The sequence below is a fragment of the Eptesicus fuscus genome, chromosome 7 (genome assembly GCF_027574615.1).
Source record: "Eptesicus fuscus isolate TK198812 chromosome 7, DD_ASM_mEF_20220401, whole genome shotgun sequence".
In the NCBI taxonomy this organism is placed as follows: domain Eukaryota; kingdom Metazoa; phylum Chordata; class Mammalia; order Chiroptera; family Vespertilionidae; genus Eptesicus; species Eptesicus fuscus.
In genome coordinates, this window is record NC_072479.1 from 6,645,754 (window position 1) to 6,666,781 (window position 21,028).

The 21,028-nt window shown below is 38.9% G+C and overlaps 1 protein-coding gene across 2 annotated transcripts in view; it reads right to left on the reverse strand.

Moving 5' to 3' along the window:
• Positions 1-21,028, reverse strand: part of FRY (FRY microtubule binding protein) — a 407,062-nt gene that overhangs the window by 116,211 nt on the left and 269,823 nt on the right. For both annotated transcript variants that reach the window (XM_054718725.1, XM_054718726.1), the window contains exons 41-47: positions 19,518-19,639; positions 15,500-15,687; positions 14,394-14,488; positions 8,532-9,139; positions 7,442-7,539; positions 6,869-7,039; positions 3,730-3,870 (exon numbers count right to left, since the gene is read on the reverse strand). In XM_054718725.1, coding sequence (XP_054574700.1) covers positions 3,730-3,870; positions 6,869-7,039; positions 7,442-7,539; positions 8,532-9,139; positions 14,394-14,488; positions 15,500-15,687; positions 19,518-19,639 — 1,423 coding nt within the window. The remainder of the gene's footprint in view (positions 1-3,729; positions 3,871-6,868; positions 7,040-7,441; positions 7,540-8,531; positions 9,140-14,393; positions 14,489-15,499; positions 15,688-19,517; positions 19,640-21,028) is intronic.

Here is a 21,028-nt window from a genome sequence, read left to right on the forward strand (position 1 = left end):
CTGAGGGAAATAAAACATTCAATGGTTAATAGTAATTTCATTTTTAAAAACTGATAACACTAGCTACGGAAATGTCTCATGACCATTCAGAATTCATGGATTTAAAACAGTGCAGGAAATTCATGAAAACACTATTTATATAGAAGATGACCTACATCTAGGAAACAGGCAAATAAAAAAAGACCACTTTTGTCCATATTCAAATAAATGCATTTTAAAATAAAGTACCATTTCTGCTCATGTGGTGCCTCTTTAATTTGAAAAACAAAAAGAAAAAAAAAACAACAACAATAACAACAAAACACAAAAAACCCCAAACAATCCTGAATGCCATTGGAAAACACAGATATTTACATTACAATTCATTAACAGTAGCAAAATTACAGTTATGAAGTAGCAAAGAAAATAATTTTATGGTTGAGGGTCACCACAAGATGAGGAACTGTATTAAAGAGTCACAGCAGCTGAAACCGGTTTGGCTCAGCGGATAGAGCGTGGGCCTGCGGACTGAAGGGTCCCAGGTTCGATTCTGGTCAAGGGCATGTACCTTGGTTGCGGGCACATCCCCAGTGGGGGGTGTGCAGGAGGCAGCCGATCGATGTTTCTCTCTCATCGATGTTCCTAACTCTCTATTCCTCTCCCTTCCTCTCTGTAAAAAATCAATAAAATATATTAAAAAAAAAAAAGAGTCACAGCATTAGAAAGGTTGAGAACCACTGGCCTACAGGGTGATCTCCCTTGTTCTGGAATGCCCTTCCTCTCTTTATTGGCTCATCAGACTCCTATCTTCCTGTAAAACTCACTTTGTTTTACCATCTTTGTCTCCCTGACAACCCCCAGGCTGACTGAAGTCCTTTTCCCACAAAAAAATTTGAACATACATAAGCCAATTTGATAAAAGCTATTATTATTATTTGCCTAGGCTTTGGGATAAAAGCACATAATATGAAGCATATTTCCTTTGCTGTTCAGTTTGCACAAGAGAGGTCACGATTTGAGTGTGAAATTAACTACTATTTAAGATATCTAGTATCAGAGATGGCCCATAGTATTAGGATAGGATATGCAGCCCAATAAAGCCATGAAATGGGACAGATGATTAGTAGGAAAATGTTAACTAACCCTCTGTCTTCCATGAGTGCTGTGAAGTGAGAAAGTGTTATCCAATGCCTACCACATCGCACAACTATTATTGGAGCAATGCTACCTGAAAAAATGGAAAAAAAAAAAAGCTTGGAAATCACTTTTAAGCATTAAATAATATTGGCAACTAATGAGATTGGTGAAATAAAGATGGAAATAAATGTCTAAAATGACACTGAGTGGTTTTGTCAATGACTTTAACCAGAGAAATCCCTAGCATTTGCCCTTGAACTCTGAAACTCACCAAGTATACTCCTGAAGCAAAACAGAGCCTGACTAGATGTGGCAAGTAGGGTGTCTATGCTCCTGAGCTTGGCCCTCCCACCTTGACCCCATGGTGACCCTGCACTGCTCTCCATGGGCTGGGGCCCCTGATGTTTAGTCTGTGGTCATATGTTTCATATTAACCTCCAGGCTCTAGAAACTTGTTCTGGTCTGTTTTCTCTCTTAATATTTCTTAAAATAATTTTTTTTTGTTCATCAGTTTATGTTCATTATATTCCACAAATGAGTGAGATCATGTGATATTCATCTTTCTCTGACTGGCTTATTTCGCTTAGCATAATGCTCTCCAGTTCCATCCATGCTGTTGCAAATGGTAAGAATTCCTTCCTTTTTACCACAGCGTAGTATTCCATTGTGTAGATGTACCACAGTTTTTCAATCCACTCATCTGCTGATGGGCACTTAAAGAAAAAAATTAATAAAAAATTTTTTTTGCTTTCCTTTTATTTTTCCAGTAGTCTTGGGTAAGGCTTTGAAGAATCATTCTGTAGGTGTTCAGCAAATGTCCTGCTAGGAAGGGTGCCTGTACAAGGAAACAGGCACTGGCTTTGGAACCAGGTGGACCTGGGTTCAAATACCAGCTCCACCATATCCAGACTAAGACTTTGGGGCTAGTTTCTTTTTCATTTTTAAAATATTCTTTTTATTTTTTAATCACAGTTTGTATTCAATACCCTTCCATACCAGTTTCAGATATACAGCAAAGTGGCCAGAAAGCTATGGTCTCTACAGAGTGGTGCCCCAATACTCGAAGCACCCACCTGGCCCCACACCCAGTCATCTTGGCACCATTGACTATATTCCACAGGCTGCAAACCGCATCTTCATGGCTATTCTGCAACTACCAATTTGTAGTACTTAATCCCGTCACCTACCCCCCCTAAACCCTTCTCTCCTCTGATAGCTGTCAGTCTATTCTCTGTATCTATGAGTCTGTTTCTATGTTGTTTGTTAGTTTTGTTCATTAGATTCCACATATAAGTGAAATCATGTATTTTTCTTTCTCTGACTGGCTTATTTCACTTAGTATAATACTGTTCAGCTCCATCCATGCTGTTCCAAAAGGTAAGATTTCCTTCTTTATTGTGACCAAGTAATATTCTATTGTGTAAATGTAGCACAGCTTTTTTATTCACTGATGGGCACTTGGGCTGCTTCCAAATCTTGGCTATTATAAATAACGCTCCAATGAACATAGGGGTACATATATTTTTTTGAATTAGTGTTTTGGTTTTCTTTGAATATATTCCCAGAGTGGAATCTCAGGGTCATAAGGCAATTCCATTTTTAATGTTTTGAGGAGACTTCCGGCTGCTTTCCACAGTGGTTGTACTAATCGACATTCCCCCCAGCAGCGCACTGGGTTCCCTTTCTCCACATTTGCAGCAACACTCAATTATTGATTTATTAATGATAGCCATTCTGACAGGTGTGAGGTGGTATCTCTTTGTGGTTTTAATTTGCATTTTTCTGATGATTAGTGACATTGAGCATCTTTTCATATGCCTATTGGTCATCTGTATGTCCTCTTTGGAGAAGTGTCTATTCAGGTCTTCTGCCCACTTTTTAATTAGGTTGTTTGTTTTGCTGGTGTTAAATTGTCTGAGTTCCTTATAAATTTTGGATTTTAACCCTTTATCAGATGTATCATTGGAGAATATGTACTCTTATTCAGTAGGTTGTCTTTTCATTTTGTTGATGGTTTCCTTTAATTTGTAAACCCTTTTTAGTTTAATGTAGTCCTATTTATTTATTTATTTATTTATTTATTTATTTTGGTTTCCCTTGCCCGAGGCAATATGTCAGAAAAAATATTGCTATGAGAAATATCTGAGATTTTACTGCCTATGTTTTCTCCTAGGAGTTCTATGGTTTTGAGTCTCACATTTAAGTCATTACTCCATTTTGAGTTTATTCGTGTGTATGGTGGAACAAGGTGGTCTTAAAAATTTTTTTAAAGACTATAGAAATATTCAAATGTACACAAAACAGAGAGACCAGTAAAATGAACCCCCATGTACATTTAATCATTTTGATTTATTTATCCCAACATTTTCTTGGGTTTATTTGTTGTAGTATTTTCAAGTATATTTATACAAGTTACTTAACATTAGTACCCTCAATTTTAATTTGAACCACTGAATTCACTCTTTGCATGTTGAAACACCTGGTCAGCTATCACTCTTTACTGTCTCAGTGTATTTGAATACTCAAATGGGTGGCCAAGTGCAAGCTACATTCAAGTCCTCAGTTCTTCTGTAATGACTCCCTGGTTCATAGTGCAGTTATTTAAATACTCACTTGCACATATTTCTCGATGGTCTTCAGAACTTCCACGTTAAACTGCTTTACAGGAACAACTGAAAGGTCCATGTAGCTGAGCAGGCTGTAGATGACCTGGAGAAGGGGCTGCTGCATGCTCGGGAGGCCTTTCTCCAGCAACTGCGGGAGGCAAGGCACAGCCTCAGTTGGTTTGATGCCAGATTTTCACACAGAAGCACCAACCTTTCCCAATACTTTCATGATTGCACATTTCTACAAGGGGAAAAAATCCTAACTACTGAAGAAATGAAGATATTATCAAAGGTCATGTAGGCAGATCTGAATATCTATATATATAAAAGCCTAAGTGACTGTCTGACCATTCAACTGTTCACCTGGTAGCTATGACATGCAATGACCACCAGGGGGCAGACGCTCAGACCAGTAGAGGAGGGAGCTCAATTCCTCATGGAATCAGCCATGGGTTAGGTTGCTGCTGGGGCACTGTCAGCCCAGAGTATGCTTCACCCACACCCCAGACCCAGAGAGGAGGGAGGAGGGAGCCCAATTCCTCATGGAATCAGCCATGGGTTAGGTTGCTGCTGGGGTACTGTTGGCCCGAATCTGCTTACCCACACCTCGGACCCAGAAGAAATGATCCAAATATGACCTGATAAAAAGTCTACATAAAAGGACCACTTGTAATAGAAAAAAAATATGAACACAAGCAACAAAAGGGAGACGGGTTAAGCAAATTGTGTTACATTAACCTGGTAGAATTCCACAGTTTTTCAAAGTGACACCAGGTGAGCTATGTCAGCACATAGACATACACACACAGAGTCAATGTTCAGTGACCAGAGCAGGTTCAATGGAAATTCTAACCACAACTACATAAAGTTATATGTATGTGCATGACCAGCAGCTGTAAGAACATGTGAGTAATAGAAATTATTATATATTATAAATGGTGGGGTGCTAAATTCATAATAAAAATGTTGGTGACAATTTGTGATAAGGGCTGAAAAAAAATTAGGCAATCCATTTTTACTTTTTAAAATCCTCACCTGTGGATATGCTTTTCATTGATTTTAGGAGGAAGGGAGAGAAAGAGAGAGAAACATTGATTGATTGCTTTCCATACGTACCCTGACTTGGTACCAAACCCGATACCTAGGCATGTGCCCTGATAGGGAATCAAATCAGTAATTTTTCAGTGCATGGGATGACACTCTAACCAACTGAGCTACACTGGTCAGGGCTACTTATTTTTTATTGTGGTAAAAAATATATATAACATTTACCATTTTAACTATTTTTAAGTGCACAATTTAGTGGCATTAAGTGCATTCACTTTGTTGTGCAGCCATCACCACAATTTATTTCCAAAATTTGTTCACCATCCCAAATTGAAACTATAAAACAGTAACTCTTCATCAACTCCTGCCCCCAACCTCTGGTAACCACTATTCTACTTTCTGTCTCTATAAATTTGCCTTTTCTACATACTTCATATAAGTGGAATCATGTAATATTTGTCCTTTTGTGCCTGGCTTATTTAACTGAGTATAATGGTTTCAAGGTTCATCTATGTTGTAGCAGGTGTCAGTATTTCATTCATTTTTAAATCTCAATATTCCTTTGTATGGATATATCACATCTCTTTTATATTTTTGAAACTTTTATGTCTAGCAATCTAAATAAGTTTGCCTCCTTGCTACTTCACATGTGACCTTTGTAAAAATAGGCACCACCTGCCTTTGTAAGCAGAGCGTTTGCACGGGTGATCCTGTCCTCCTGCAGTCTGAGGTGTGCATGTGCTGGCTGAGCAACTCTTGCGGGGACAGATGTGACCAAGGTGATAATCAGAAGCAGCCAGGTGGCACTTATGAGTGCCAGGGATGGGAGGAAATGAGCAAATAAATCAGGGTTGTTGACAGCTGAGTACAGATTACATATTTTGGACACATATCATAAATCAAAATTCTGCAGGATTAACAATAAATGATGGAACAACTGCCCTCTTCTAGGCAGAGGCCTTCAGTCCTGTGGAGCCTTTCAGAAAGTGATTGATTCTTTAACCTATCTGGACTCTGAGCGGGTGACATAACTAAAATTAGAATGGGCTGTCCTCACCACTCTGACAAGGCCCTGGCAGAGGTACAAATGCATGTTCCCAAATGAAAAGCAATACTGAAAATGCTAAACAAGGAGCTGCTCTCAGCCATTTCCTCACAGAATTCCTGACCTTGTGCACTGGAGCTGCTAAACAGAATACATGTCATCCCTTGTCCCGTATTCTGTGTATTCTCAGCACCAATGTACACCAAAATCAGAGTAGAAACACATTTGTAGGAGGACAAAAATCCCATTCCATTTTTAAAAGCAAACATAAGAGGTGAAGATAAAAAGTTTATTTTAAAATGTATGCTTTGTGAACCAGTTCAGAGGAAACAACCATTAAACATATCAAACCACATACTGACTTCTTAAATAAGATTTAAACACTGAAAGTAATTAGGATAAAGTTTTCTTGTTGCCATGTGCTGACAGATGTTAGTGCAATAAGAAGAATTTAAGCTGTGGGGGCATCTATATTCTTTATTATAATAAGTAGTGCCCCAGTACATGGATTTGTGCTCATTGAAAGGAAATTAATTAGAAGGTGCCGGCAGGGCGGGACTGGGTGAAATGGGCCAAACCTCTTGTGGTCCCTGTCTGGCCATACATGGGGTGGTGCTGCAGCTTGAAGGGCATCTGTGGAGTGAGCGGGGTCCCTCCAACAGGTGGGGTCCCTCAGCCTGGCCTGCAGGGATTGGGCCTAAACCAGCTCTTTGACATCCCGTGAGGGATCCCGGATTGTGAGAGGGTGGTTCTTGGGTGATGCATCCCGGAATTGGGCTCCCTCCTCTCTGGTTCTGGGGTGCGTCACCCGAGAACCGCTGCTGCCAAGTCACCACAGCTTGGCAGCTCCTGATTTGAGCGTCTGCCCTCTGGTTGGACAGTTGGACGGTCGCTTAGCCTTTTATACATATATAGATATCTATATCACTAGTTGTTGTGAGAATTTAAAATGATTCCAACATAAAAGGAATAAATGAAGTCTTATTATCAGTTCCATATAAACATTGTACCTAGGGAAACTATAATAGATTTTATCCTTAATTGAAGAGCTTACCTCTGCCAGGTAGGTAACCATGTTCAAGGTGATGTCAGCATATGCTTCATGAAGGTACCGGCAGACCACGTTGACCCAGGTGGCACAGTCCCTCGTGTAGCTGTGTGTTTTATAAAGAGTCATGACATGTGCAAGGTTGGAAAGTTTGGGATTCTTCTCTTCCAAACAAACCTTAAGGAGAGGAAAATCAATCAGGGATAGAATGGCCTGATGAATAGGAAGAAATGTCAGTAATTTCAGAATCAGTCCCAGCAGTCAGGAAAACAGAACACACACACACACACACACACACACACACACACACACACACACACACACATTTATTTTTATAGGCTGTGGAAGTGCTTATCTTAGTAATATAATTTTCACAAATTCTTTCTACTTGTTTTTTCAATAATGAAACCAAAAGAGAGTATGTATCCGCCACCCAGGAAGTTAATGATGAGCACTATCAGTTATTATTTTTGGGTTTTATGAAACTCATTGCCATGTCCAAGCCTGGTACTTTCTGTCTAACAGTGGGCCTTCTGGGAGGCCTGAATGGGTCTGTCTGAGCAGAAATGTAAGCCATACCTGCGCAATCCTGTCGGCTATATCCTTACAGAACTGATTTGGGTTTTCAAAGTGCTGAATCAGCTGGGGCAGGAGACACAGGACATTCAAAGGAAACCCTGGGTTAGAGAGGATATAATGGAGATGGCTGAATATGGTGCATTTTGGCTATTAATAGTAGAAAAGCACATTACAGATTTAATTTTGAGGCCATGCAAATACAGTCTTTTGAAGCAGCTTTAATGTGATCTAACAAAATCCCAGAAAAATGTACAACCAAAAATTTAAAAAGCAGAATAAAATGAATGGAAGCCCTGGTTTGAAATTTTATCAGAAAACATAGTTTAGGAAAAACTTGTATAAGAGGACCTAGGCAAATCATTTAAGTTTCATTCATGTAATCAAAAAGGCTCTTTAAAATGATGAGGATTCTCTTAGCACCACTGAGATAACATCTAGCTCCATGAAAAGAATCCCGGGCCACATTCCATAGTATTAAAAATCTAGTCTGTTGCAATGGCCATTGTGGCTCTGTTGGTTGAGCATCATCCCATGCACAGAAAGGTTGCCTGTTGTATTCCCAGTCAGGGCACATGCTCGAGTTGCAGGCTCTGTTCCCAGTAGGGGTGTGCAGGAGGCAGCTGATCAATGTTTCTCTCTCTCTCTCTCCCTTCATCTTTTTCTAAAATCAATAAAAACGTTTAAAAAATTTAATTTGTTGATTTGGCTTAATTCAAGAAAGTTCTCAAGAGGAAAAGAAAATTTAAGAAAAATAAAAGATTTAGGAGTTTAAAAAAAAGGAAATAATATCTGTACAAGAGCAATGGAATAAACTATAGTATCTGCAGTTTGATATGGAAATAATAAAGAAATTTCCAATAGCATATATATATATTTCTTCTGCCCCCTTTTATACTATTGCCTTAAAAGTATCTTCTAAAATATAAATAATTATGACTTACATTATATAAAATTTTAAAAGATAAAACAAACTATTCCCAACAAACCATTTCTAAGAAGAGCTGCTAAAAGCAGTAAGCCCATAATTTCTTATTAGCTAAACATGGACCTAAATACCAGACTTGTAAGCTAGGGAATGCATTTCCTTTACCGATGGCTTGGGATGAGTCCACCATGGATACTTTGGACACTGGTGTCAGCAAACTGAAAAGCTGCTGGGTCAGGTCTGTGGTGGTGAGGGAGGTGAACCCTTTCAGCAGCAGCTGCTGTAACCCTGAGAAGTCTGACCACTTGAGCTGTGCCTGGAGTTTCTCAAGTTTTTCTCGATTCTCAGCTTTATCAAGTGGCATGTGAGCCAGAAGTCTGTTCAACAGCCTTAAGGCCATGAGGTATTCAAACTCAAAATCAGATTCCATCAAGGCCACTGTGACCCAAAAGATGGTGGCCAACAGGTTGGTTGGATGGTTTATGTGTGATGGGTCTGTGAGGCTGTCCTTCAAGGAGGATGAGCTCCTGGTTTTTGAGGAGAGACCTTGCTGGGTACAAGCCTGAATTCTGTCCAGTGTGGCACTCCGAGGTGGGTCTGAGGATCGGTCGATAACACCAAACTTCTTGGGCACAGAGAAGCTTCTCTGATGCCGGCTCCGTTCTGCAGTTGCTGTGCTGCCACTACCTGTTCCAGAGTTCACATTTAGTTGTCCTGTGCTCTTTCTGCTTGCTGTAAGTTTAGTGCTAGAGCTTAAATCTGGTGATGAAGAACTGGGTATAAAAATAAAAATGTTCACACTAGATCAGATGGATCTAACCAAAATTTATAGACCCTTTAACCCCAAAACGACAGAATATACATTTTTCTCAAGTGTGCATGGAACAATATCAAAGATAGACCACACATTAGGACACAAAACAAATCTATATAAATTCAAGAGGATTGATATAATATGAAGCTTTTTCTTAGATCACAATAGCATGAAGTTAGAAATCAACTACAATAAAAAACTCAAAAAACACATGGAGGCTAAACAACATGTTATTAAATAATAAATGGGTTATGAAAGAGACCAAAGGAGAAATTAAAAACTTCCTGGAAACAAATAAAAATGAACACACAACAAACCCTATAGGACACACAAAAGCAGTTCTGAGAGGGAAGTTCATAGCACTACAGGCCAACTCAATAAACAAGAAAAAGAACTAGTAAACTATCTAACCCTACAACTAAATGAAAGAGAACAGTAAGAAAAACACAGAGAAAGTAGAAAGAAGGATATAATAAAGATCAGAGTGGAAATAAATGACACAGAGACTAAAAAAACAGTACAAAAGATCAATAAATCCAAGAGCTGGTTCTTTGAAAAGATAAACAAGATTGATGATTGATGAACTTTTAGTCAGACTCATCAAGAAACAAAGAAAGATGACCCAAATAAATAAAATCAGAAATGTAAGAGGCAATATAACAATGGACACCACAGAAATACAAAGGATTGTAAGCAAATACTATGAACAACTTTTCCCCAACAAAATGGACAAGCTGGATGAAATAGACAAAATTCTGAAAACTTACAATCTTCCAAAACTGAGTCAGAAAACCTGAATAGGCTGATAACTATGGATGAAATTGAAGCAGTAATAAAACAACAACAACTCACAGCAAACAAAAGCCCTGGTCTGGATCACTGCACAGGAGAGTTTTGCCAAACATTCAAAGAACTAACACCTATTCTACTCAAACTATTAAAAAAAAAATACAAGAGTAAGGAACACTTCCAACCTTTTTTTACAAGGCTAGCATTAGCCTAATTCCAAAACCAGATAAAGACACTACAAAGAAAGAGAATTACAAGCCAATATCTCTGATAAACATAGATGCTAAAATCCTCAACAAAATATTAGCAAACTAGATCCAGCAATACATTAAAAAGATCATACACCATGACCATGTGGGATTTATTCTGGGGATGCAAGGCTGGTACAGTATTTGCAAATCAATAAATGTGATACATCACATAAACAAATTGGATGACAAAAATCACATTAATTGATGCTGAAAAAGCATTTGACAAAATCCAACACTCCCTTTTTTTTAAATAAAAACTCTCAGCAAAGTGGGAATAGAGGAGTCATACATCAACATAATAAAGGCCATATATGACAGATTATAGCCAACATCATACTCAATGAGCAAAAACTAAAACCGTTTCCCCTAAGAACAGGAACAAGACAGGGATGTCCACTTTCACCACTCTTATTCAACACTAGAGGCCTGGTGCATGAATTTGTGCACCAGTGGGGTCTGTCAGCCTGGCCTGTGGGATTGGGCCAAAACCATCTCTCTGACATCCCCCAAGGGATCCTGGATTGCGAGAGTGTGCAGGCCAGGCCAAGGGACCCCAATGGTGCATGATCAGGGCTGGGGAGGGACGCGGGAGGTTGGCCAGCCAGGCAGGGACCACAGGAGGGCTTCAGGGCATGTCCGGTCTATCTCGCTCAGTCCCGATAGGCCAGACTCCAGCCGAAAGCTAACCTTCTGGTTGGAGCATCTGCCCCCTGGTGTCAGTGCACATCATAGTGACTGGTCAACTGGTCGACTGTCTGCCCCCTGGTAGTCAGTGCACATTATAGCGAGCGGTTTAGTGGCCTTAGCATATGATTAGCATATTATGCTTTGATTGATTGAATGGCTGACTGGACAACTGGACACTTCGCATATTAGGCTTTTATTATATAGGATAGTACTGGAAATCCTAGCCACAGTGATCAGACAAGAAGAAGAAGAAAAAGGCATCCAAATTGTAAAGGAGGAAGTAAAACTGTCATTATTTGCAGATGACATGATATTGTACATAGAAAACCCTAAAAACTCTACCAGGAAACTACTAGACCTAATAAAGGAATTTGGTAAGGTAGCAGGATACAAAATCAACATCCAGAAATCAATAGCATTTTTTTTTTCAATAGCATTTTTATACACTAATAATGAACTCAGAAAGAGAAACGAAAAAAGCAATCCCATTTATCATTGCAACAACAATAAAAAAAAAATACCTAGGAATAAACTTAACCAAGGAGGTAAAAGACCTATACTTGGAAAATGATAGGACATTGATAAAATAAATAGAGGATGATACAAACAAATGAAAGCCTATACCATGTTCATGGAAGAATTAACATCATTAAAATGTCCATACAACCCAAGGCAATTTACAGATTCAATGTAATCCCTATTAAAATACCAACAGCATATTTCACAGATTTAGAATAAACACCCCAAAACAATTTATATGCAATTGTAAAAGACCCTGAATAGCTATAGCAATTTTGAGAAAGGAGAACAAAGTTGAAGGGATCACAATACCAGATATCAAGCTATATTATAAAGCCATTATAACCCAAACAGTCTGGTACTGGCACAAGAACAAGGATATAGACCAATGAATCAGAACAGAGACCACAGAAATTGACCCACACCATTATGGTCAATTAATATTTGACAAAGGAGGCAAGAACACACAATGCAGTCAAGACAGTCTCTTCAACAAATGGTGCTGGAAAAACTGGACAAAAACATGCAAAAAGATGAAACTAGACCACCAACTTACACCATACACAAGAATAAACTCAAGACGGATAAAAGACTTATATGTAAGATGGGAAACCATAAAAATCTTAGAGGAGAACATAGGCAGTAAAATCTCAGACATCTCACGTAGCAATATGTTTATGGATACATCTCCTGGAGCAAAGGAAACTAAGGAGAAAATAAACAAATGGGACTATATCAAAATATCTTCTGCCCAGCAAAAGATACCACTATCAAAATGAAAAGGGAACCCACTGTATGGGAGAATATATTTGCCAGTGATACATCTGATAAGGGATTAATATCCAAAATATATAAAGTACTCATACAACTCAATAAAAGGAAGACAATCCAATTAAAAAATGGGCAGAAGACCTGAATAGACATTTCTCTAAAGAGGACATACAAATGGCCAAGAGACATATGAAAAAATGCTCAAAGTCACTAATCATCAGAGAAATGCAAATAAAACCACAATGAGATAACACCTCATGCCTGTCAGAATGGCTATCATAAAAAATTCAACAAATAATAAGTGCTGATTTGGAGAAAAGGGAACACTAGTTCACTGCTGGTGGGAATGTAGATTTGTGTAGCCACTATGGAAAACAGTATGGAGTTTCCTCAAAAAATTAAAAATGGAACTTCTGTTTGTCCCAGTGATCCCACTTCTGGGAACATATCCTAAAAACCCTGAAACACCAATCAGAAAGAATATATGCACCTGCATGTTCATAGCAACATTATTTATAATATCTAAGATTTGGAAACAGCCCAAGTGCCCATCAGTAGAAGAATGGATAAAAATAGCTGTGGGACATTTACACTATGGAATACTATGCAGCTATAAAATAGAGGGATTTCTTACCCTTTGGGCAGCATGGATGGATTGGAAAATATTATGCTAAATGAAATAAGCCAAATTGAGAAAGACAAATATCACATGATCTCACTTATTTGTGGAATCTAATGAACAAAATGACCAACACAATAAGACCTGAAGCATGGAAGCATGGAACAGACTGAAATACCTTGATGCGGGGTTGGGGGGATGAGAAGAGAGAAACCAAAGAACTTATATGAATAGCCCATGGACATGGCCAATAGGGTAGTGAGGACCTGGGGGTTGGGTAGGGGCTGGGAGGATGGGGGAAATGGGAGAAATGGGAGTTATCTGTAATACTATCAATAATGAAAAAAATATTTTTTAAAAATGGCTCTCAAAAAAACATGTTCAGGAGAAACCAACATGCTTCAGTGAAGATCCACTGATGAATAATAAGGGAAGAAAATAATTTTTTGGAAATACTACTTTTTTGCCCATACTCTAAAACTTAAAGGAATAAGTTTTCTTATTCTTAAACTTAAAATGATGAAAAAGAAAACTTAACAAGAAAATCAAACATCACACCAACAAAAAAACAACAAAACCCAATACTAACTTCCATTTACTGATAGGTTAAAGATATAAGCAGTTGGCCAAAGTTCACTGATCTTTTTTTGTTCATTTAAATTTGAGTAGAAATAATTATGAAATAAAATGTACAAACTTTAATATTCTATTAACGGACTGATAAGAATAGAAATGAACATATTATCAAGAAAGAAAATAGTAAATGTTTGTATCAAAGTAAGTTTTTTGTACTTAATTTATGAAAAATGATTTCAAAGCTTATTTCAGGATGAAAAGGTAAAACTCTTTATCAACATTCTGGTAAATTTTATTGATTTAGATGAAGCTGTACTAACATATGTATTATGTTAGTAATCATATTAAGCTTACCTATCCATAAAAAATGCTCAACTTAACAATGAAACAAGGCCCAATGAGATATAATGTTACTGACCCAGTTTCAAAGCACAAGGAACTCAATGATACGAGCAGAATATGGAATGATCTGAATGATCTGAAACTGGTTGTTAAACACTAGCAGGAACAAAGGAATTAGAAAAGAAAGATCCTCAGGTAGAAATTCTGCAAGTAAAATCAACATTTATTCCAATTGTTTTTATAGTAATGGTTCAGATGAAGTTTTGTGCATATTCATTTAAAATAATATTTAGTTTTAGTTTCTGTTCACAATGTAATAGGAAACATTATCTAAAATATGAAAAAATACTAAAAGACATAAAAAGAAAATGAAAAATCGTTATTTGTATTATTTACCAGAGATAACATTTGCTATCTATCTTCCTGGTATTTTAAAATCCTTTTATAATTTGTGTGTGTGTGTGTGTGTGTGTGTGTGTGTGTGATACCTGCCCCCGTCCCCTTTTTTTTAACTTAAGAAAATGTCATATATACTTTTTCAGGTCATCAATAGATTTCAAAAACTAGATTTATTCTTTGGACTTTGCCCAAAGTTTGGGCATCTACCAAATATTTAGTACAGTATATTTGATTTCAAATGTCATTAAGCTGGTTCTCACCGAGATAATACAGTTAAGAGATCACTGTTCTTCAAGCAGTCAGACAAGTTATCCACAGCAGCTTCCAAAGTCAGGAGTGCTTCCATTACGTAACCCTGCCAAACACACAGACACAACATTTTGGACAGCTTGTAACTACTGTTAACTTCTTGGACATAAATTTAATGAATGCAAACTCTATTAAAGTAATTTTAATATCATTAAAAGCTAGATAGTTGTTATTACTTTAATTTACAAAGTTTAAAACAAATTTTAAGGGCCACTGAGGAATTCAGCTGGCCCAGGAGTCAGCAGATAATTAAAAATATTTATTTTCCTTGGTCTGCGCTCCTCCACAGAGCAATCTCCACAGGGAGGGGACAAGGCTGAAGATGTCAGACACATGGTAGGCATTTGAAATATAGAGTTGCAATGTCTGAAGGCAGAGATTAAGAGATGTTATGCAATGGCTGTGCCTCAGTGGCATTTTAAACAGCTCTTCTCATGGCCAGGAGGAGGAAAATAAGCTAGGGTCTATAGGCGTGCAGGCCTCCGTAGATGCAGGCAAATTTCTGATGGAAAAGAAGGCTTGGCCCAAGTTACAGAGCAGGTAATGCTCTTGGCTTTCAACCTGCCCAGGCCCTAATCTCTGGGCTCTATCTAGAGGGTCTTCTTGTGGCATCTACTCTCTCCATTACTTCTTCAGCTCTTCCAGTTTACTGAAGGGTGATCATGCAGAGGAAGGTAGTGCTTTATACAGATACAGCGGACATCTCCTCTAGGTGGGGGATTGCACAACTATGTCCTATGTTTGTGAAAAAATGACAAAACAACACATAATTTTCCTGTCCTCTACCAAATAAAACCAACAACAAAACAACAAAGAAGAGTCACCAAAGAATGTTCAGTTGTTAGCTTGAACAAACAGATAATATATGTGGAGTTTCTAGAACAATGCTTCTGGGAATGACTTTTGTAAATATAAAAGCCAACCTCTAAAATTTGAATTGTACATGTCCAAAGGGCTGGGATAATTGGCAAGAGAGACAAGGTTTTGAGAAAGTCGTTAGCTCCTTCTCTTTAAAATGAGAGAAATAGGATGTGTTTGGTGTTCTTTCCTTCCCTACCTGAATCTCATCGCCATGTTCTCCAATCACCTCCACCAGTCTGGAGAGAAGGTCAGACAAGGCATGCGCTGACAGAGGTTGTTTGATTGCCCGGAATATCTGGAAGGACCGACAGGCATAGTGCCTTGAAGAACTTGCCAGGGCTGTCTGCAATGCAACCTCACTCAAGTGTTGCTCCAGACGGAAGCCTAGGGCACCAAGAGGCCAGAGACCAGATCAGTGTCACTGTCAAAGTCTGGGGCAACAGTAGTTATCTGAAGGTTTGAAATAGGTTCACTGCACAGGGCTATGTCCTGGTGGTACTTATTTAAAGATTAACAATGAAAAAAACACATAAATTTTAATAAATCTTAAGGAGTATAGTGTAGTAGAAAAAGATGGTTCCGATTTTGAACTAGAAGTTTTCACACTCAGAAAGAAACTTATTCTCTATTGACTATTTCCTTATCTTTAACTTATGAATAAAAGCATCTATCTCATAGAAGTTTTGTGGAAATTAAACAACTTTAAAAGTGCTTAGTACAGTGTGTGACACATACGTGTTCACAAGTGTATTGCTATTTATTACCCTGCTATTTTTCCACATTATTGTTCTGTGCTACTTTTACATGAAATATTTTCACTCCTTTTTTTAATAAGACAATTTGTTAGAAATAAATGTTCTGAGTACTTATGTATTTAGAGGAAGCTATTAGTGAATCTAGTCAAGTCTAAACACAACTGAGGCCTGGACCCAAGTCTTTGCTCCTCAGCATGGTCTGTAAGTGCTCAGATATAGAAATGTGGACACTGCAGTGAAGGCAGCCATAGTGAACCTCCACCAGAGTAGGTGTTCTTTCAATAACATGGAGGGAATCTTAGTCATCAGAAAACCATTTGACCAGATGGAAATTAAAATGTGAGGAAAAGCTCATAATTAATGTCTGGGCTATTACATTGTACAAGGGCCCTGCCTCTCTGCAGGGAGAATACCAGGCTCCAAGAGTTAGAGCACATGATGTAAACAGTGATTTTAGCTGTTTCCGTGACCTGGAGAGCTCTGTGGCACATTTGATGGTGACGTGAAAGTGGAACAGGAGGGATAATTCATTGTTATCCTTCTTAGTTTCGCTTGGCTGCTTGACCCCAGGGACATGTTGACAATATAAAAAAATGTTCCTGCAAAGTGAACGAAGGGCCCTGGGAAGTGGACTCAAGCAAATCCAGGGTCGGAAATGCAGGGTTAAACCCAGAGGCACGTCGCAACTTATGAATGGGTCATGTTTCAAAATTGTTCTTTATGTCTTTATTTTGTTTTTCAAAACATGTTTTTTTTTTTTATTATTTAAACCATTTTATAGAGAGGCTAGCTCCCTGGCAGTGAACAGAATCTTATTTAAATTATCATGAGCTAAAGACTAAACAAAAGTCCTCTCCCAGGAGGACTGCAGACTCCACTACCCATATGACAATGGGTTTTAAGAAAACCTATTTAGTGTGTGGCATCTCCCCGGTCACACATGAATCTACATCTTCCAGCCTTCCTTGCAGTTAGGTGTGACCTTGTGCCTGAGTTCTAGCCAGTGGAATGTGGGAAGAAGCACTGGACTGGAATGTGAACTCCTCTTCTTAATCCCTCACTCTCTCTTCCTCCTCCAGGCAGCAGAGCCACAGGATGGAGAGTCTCTGAGCACCAGGTGGAAGGCCTCCTGCCCAACATCCACACTGAATTGTTATGTGATCCAGAAATAACCAATTGTGTTAAGTGTTTGAGCTCTGGGAGGTGTTTGTTTCAGCAGCTATGCTACCCTGACTAATAAAATTTGTTTTCAGGATTACATTTTATTGTGCTATAGCAGAAATAGGCAGAGAGCAGCGATGTAGAAGGAAATTTTAGTGGGTAAAAATATATTGGGTAAGGTGTGAAAATACACCTGCCAAGAATACAGTGCAAGGCATTCATATGTCTTCTCATTTTCATTAACGTCATACAGTTAAGGGTTTTAGACAAATAAATAGTTTACATACAACAGTAAATTTCTTCCTTTGTGCTATGTGCAATTTAAGGTAACTTTTAAATGGGGAAAATACCAATAGAAGAGGTCTTCATATTTCAAAGAAATTCCAAAGGGGAAACTCAAGACTGGAAGTCTAGGTCATCCTATTCCTGTAATGACTTTCTGTATATTATTATTTTTGCTTTTAAAAACAAGTATCCACTGATAACAAAAAGAAATGTAGCTAATCTAGAATGTTTCATATTGTGACACGTGCTAATTATCAGAGCAGCTAAGGAGCCAGTAGCCATGTTAATGTGTTCAGCCAGGTACATGGCAAAGGCTGAAAGACCACATTTAAATTTCACACACAGATAAGCTCAGGCCAACTTGAATTCAAGTGGAATTTAGCTAATGGCTTCAATACGATGCTTTTATAGTCTAACTAAGAATCACACTGGATTTAGAACATTCAATGGAATTGTTAGCAACTATTTTTAAAGTAAAAAACATTTTATCACAAAATTCTTTTTAAAAACCAGTTTGAAGGCTGACTACTTCTCATAGTTGAGTCTATGCCAAATCAATTAATAAGAATTAGTTTTCATGGCCTTCTTTAAATAAAATTAATATTGTGGACATAGTTAATTCTAGTGAGGGAATGAAGTGAGGAGAACGTTGACTTTGGGGAAGTTATTTATAGAGTATAATGCAAATATACATGAGAGTATCAGTCAGGCACATCTGAAATAAATTTCAAAACTCTTCTATGAATAGTCTTCTGCTATAGATGCCAAAATTCAGAAATATATACAATATATATCATTGATATCATATATCATATATACTAGAGGCCCGGTGCACAAAATTCGTGCATGGGGGGGTGTCCCTCAGCCCAGCCTGCACCCTCTCCAATCTGGGACCCCTTGAGGGATGGCCGTTGGACATCCCTCTCACAATCCAGGACTGCTGGCTCCCAACCACTCACCTGCCTACCTTCCAGATTGCCCCTAACCGCTTCTGCCTGCCAGCCTGATCACCCCTAATGACTCCCCTGCCAGCCTGATTGATGTCTAACTGCTCCGCTGCCAGCCTGTTTGCCCCTAACATCCCTCCTCTGCCAGCCTGGTCACCCCTTAACGGCCCTCCCCTGCAGGCTTGATCGCCCCCAACTAACTGCCTTCCCTTGCAGGCCTGGTTCCTCCCAACTGCCCTCTCCTGCTGGCCTGATCACCCACAACTGCCCTCCCTTGCAGGCCTTGTCCCTCCCCACTGCCCTCCATCTTGTGGTGGCCATCTTGTGTCCACATGGGGGCAGGATCTTTGACCACATGGGGGAAGCCATCTTGTGTGTTGGAGTGATGGTCAATCTGCATATTACTCTTTTATTAGATAGGATAGAGGCCTGGTGCATGGGTGGGGGCCAGCTGGTTTGCTCTGAAGGGTGTCCCAGATCAGGGTTCCCTTGGGGCGTGGGGCGGCTTGGGCGAGGGGCCTGTGGTGGTTTGCAGGCCGGCCACATCCCCCGGCAACCCAAGCAGAAGCCCTGGTATCTGGAATTTATTTATCTTCTACAATTGAAACTTTGTAGCCTGGAGCGGAGCCAAGCCTTCTGCTCACTCAGTGGTGGCAGCCATTTCTGTTGGAATTTATTTATCTTCTATAATTGAAACTTGGTAGCCTGGAGCGAAAGCCTGGGCCGGCCAGGGTGTGCGGAAAGCTTGGCTTCCTCCATCGCCAGGGAAACCCAAGCCTCCCTCCTGCTCTCTCTGTGGCTGCAGCCATCTTGGTTGGGTTAATTTGCATCTCGCTCCTGATTGCCTGGTGGGCATGGCTGGTGGGCATGGCTTGTGGGTGTAGCAGAGTGATGGTTAATTTGCATATTACTCTTTTATTAGATAGGATAGTGCGATATACGTATATAGTATAAATTCTCATTTATACTATATATGATATATAGTGTAGTCATATAGGTGAAGAATGAACTCAATTATAAAAAAGTCCTGAAAGTGGAAGGGATTTGGGGAAACAGGATGAAGTACCTGATTTAGAATCTTTAAATACAGACAAAATGTGCCGTAGAAAATTTGTGAGTTGTTCAGCACTCTTTGAATTTTGATTTTTGGGCGTGATGTCTTCATGGCACCAAAGTGGACCAAATGCCCTGAAACAAAGCATACAGTGTCAAAAATATAACTGTCACTTTGCATTTTGACAACCATCTATGCAGTTCTAATTCCAAAGGCACAATATATATATTTAAAGTTTCACTAATTTTGGGGGAGAATTTCATTCTTATAAAGTTTATGAACATACTCAAACAGATCTGGCTAATTTATAGAGACACTTTTTTTTTTTCATATTTTATTCAGAAAACCAAAACCTCACAACATTTAATCACGAAACAAAAACTTTTCAATTCACCAGAACAGTGTTTGTCACATGATAGATGTTCCATAGGTGTTTGTTAAATAAAACAACATATACAGTTATAAATAAAATATAAATGTAGATACAGATTCAATTTGCACATTCAGCATTTGGAAAGATAATGCTTTTATCAGGATCACATCATTAGGTTGCCGAATACTGTGGAACCTGCCGCGACCTGCACGGCGAATTTCAGGATCTGAAGCAGGGGCCAACACACAAATGAAAATGCTAGACAAAAATATGAATTATTAAGGGGTAGAGGCCAGGTGGAGCCTCTTTCTTGAAGAGACACCCCGAGTCCTGGCCTTGTCCGCTTTTTATTCAGTTTTAGATACACATCTTGCCCTCAGTAAAGCATGGCAAACAAGTAGCAGACAGACAGTCTCAAACATCAGTAAAGATCAGTAAGGCCCAGTAAACATTTACTTGGAGGCTATCAGGTCAGGAGATTGCTTCGAACCACCACTATCGCAACACAAATAATCGGTGCCTAGCGTAAGCCCACTAACGCTCAAGATCCATCTGCCTCCTGCGTTCCTTGGTGCATGCTCATGACAGTGTTGGCAAGTGGTGGCTTCCTGCATTACCAAATTGAAGATACAGCCTCTGTTTACTTGTTTTTCGGTAGTAAGAATAGGATGGAGCCAGATGTGAGAATTTTGGAGAACACCCTTCCCAACACATGGCATTGACAATGGTGAGAGATGACAACAAAGTATTCAGGTATCTGAAGTACCTTGTGTGTGGGCACCATCAGTCCCTTCCTGTTTCCTGAACATTAAATCCCACATGGAGCTGATAGCTAGCTACGCAGAATGCCCTGAACCATTAACAAAGGGAAAAAAAATGCTCTATTTTTCATTATTTGGTGCATTAGTTAAAGAAAAAAAAATAATGGGAAATATCAGATAACACAAATTGAGACTAGACTCCCAACACAAGAACATGCCCAGGTCACATGTGAGCATGCTTTTATACAAACGTAGGACCTTGGCGTAGTAAAAATTCTGAAATTAAATTGTTCATTAGAAGAACCAGAAGACCTAAAAATTGGGATTACACCCACTTTTTCTTGATTTTGATATATTATTTGTTTGGTTCCTTTCCTATCATGCTTCCT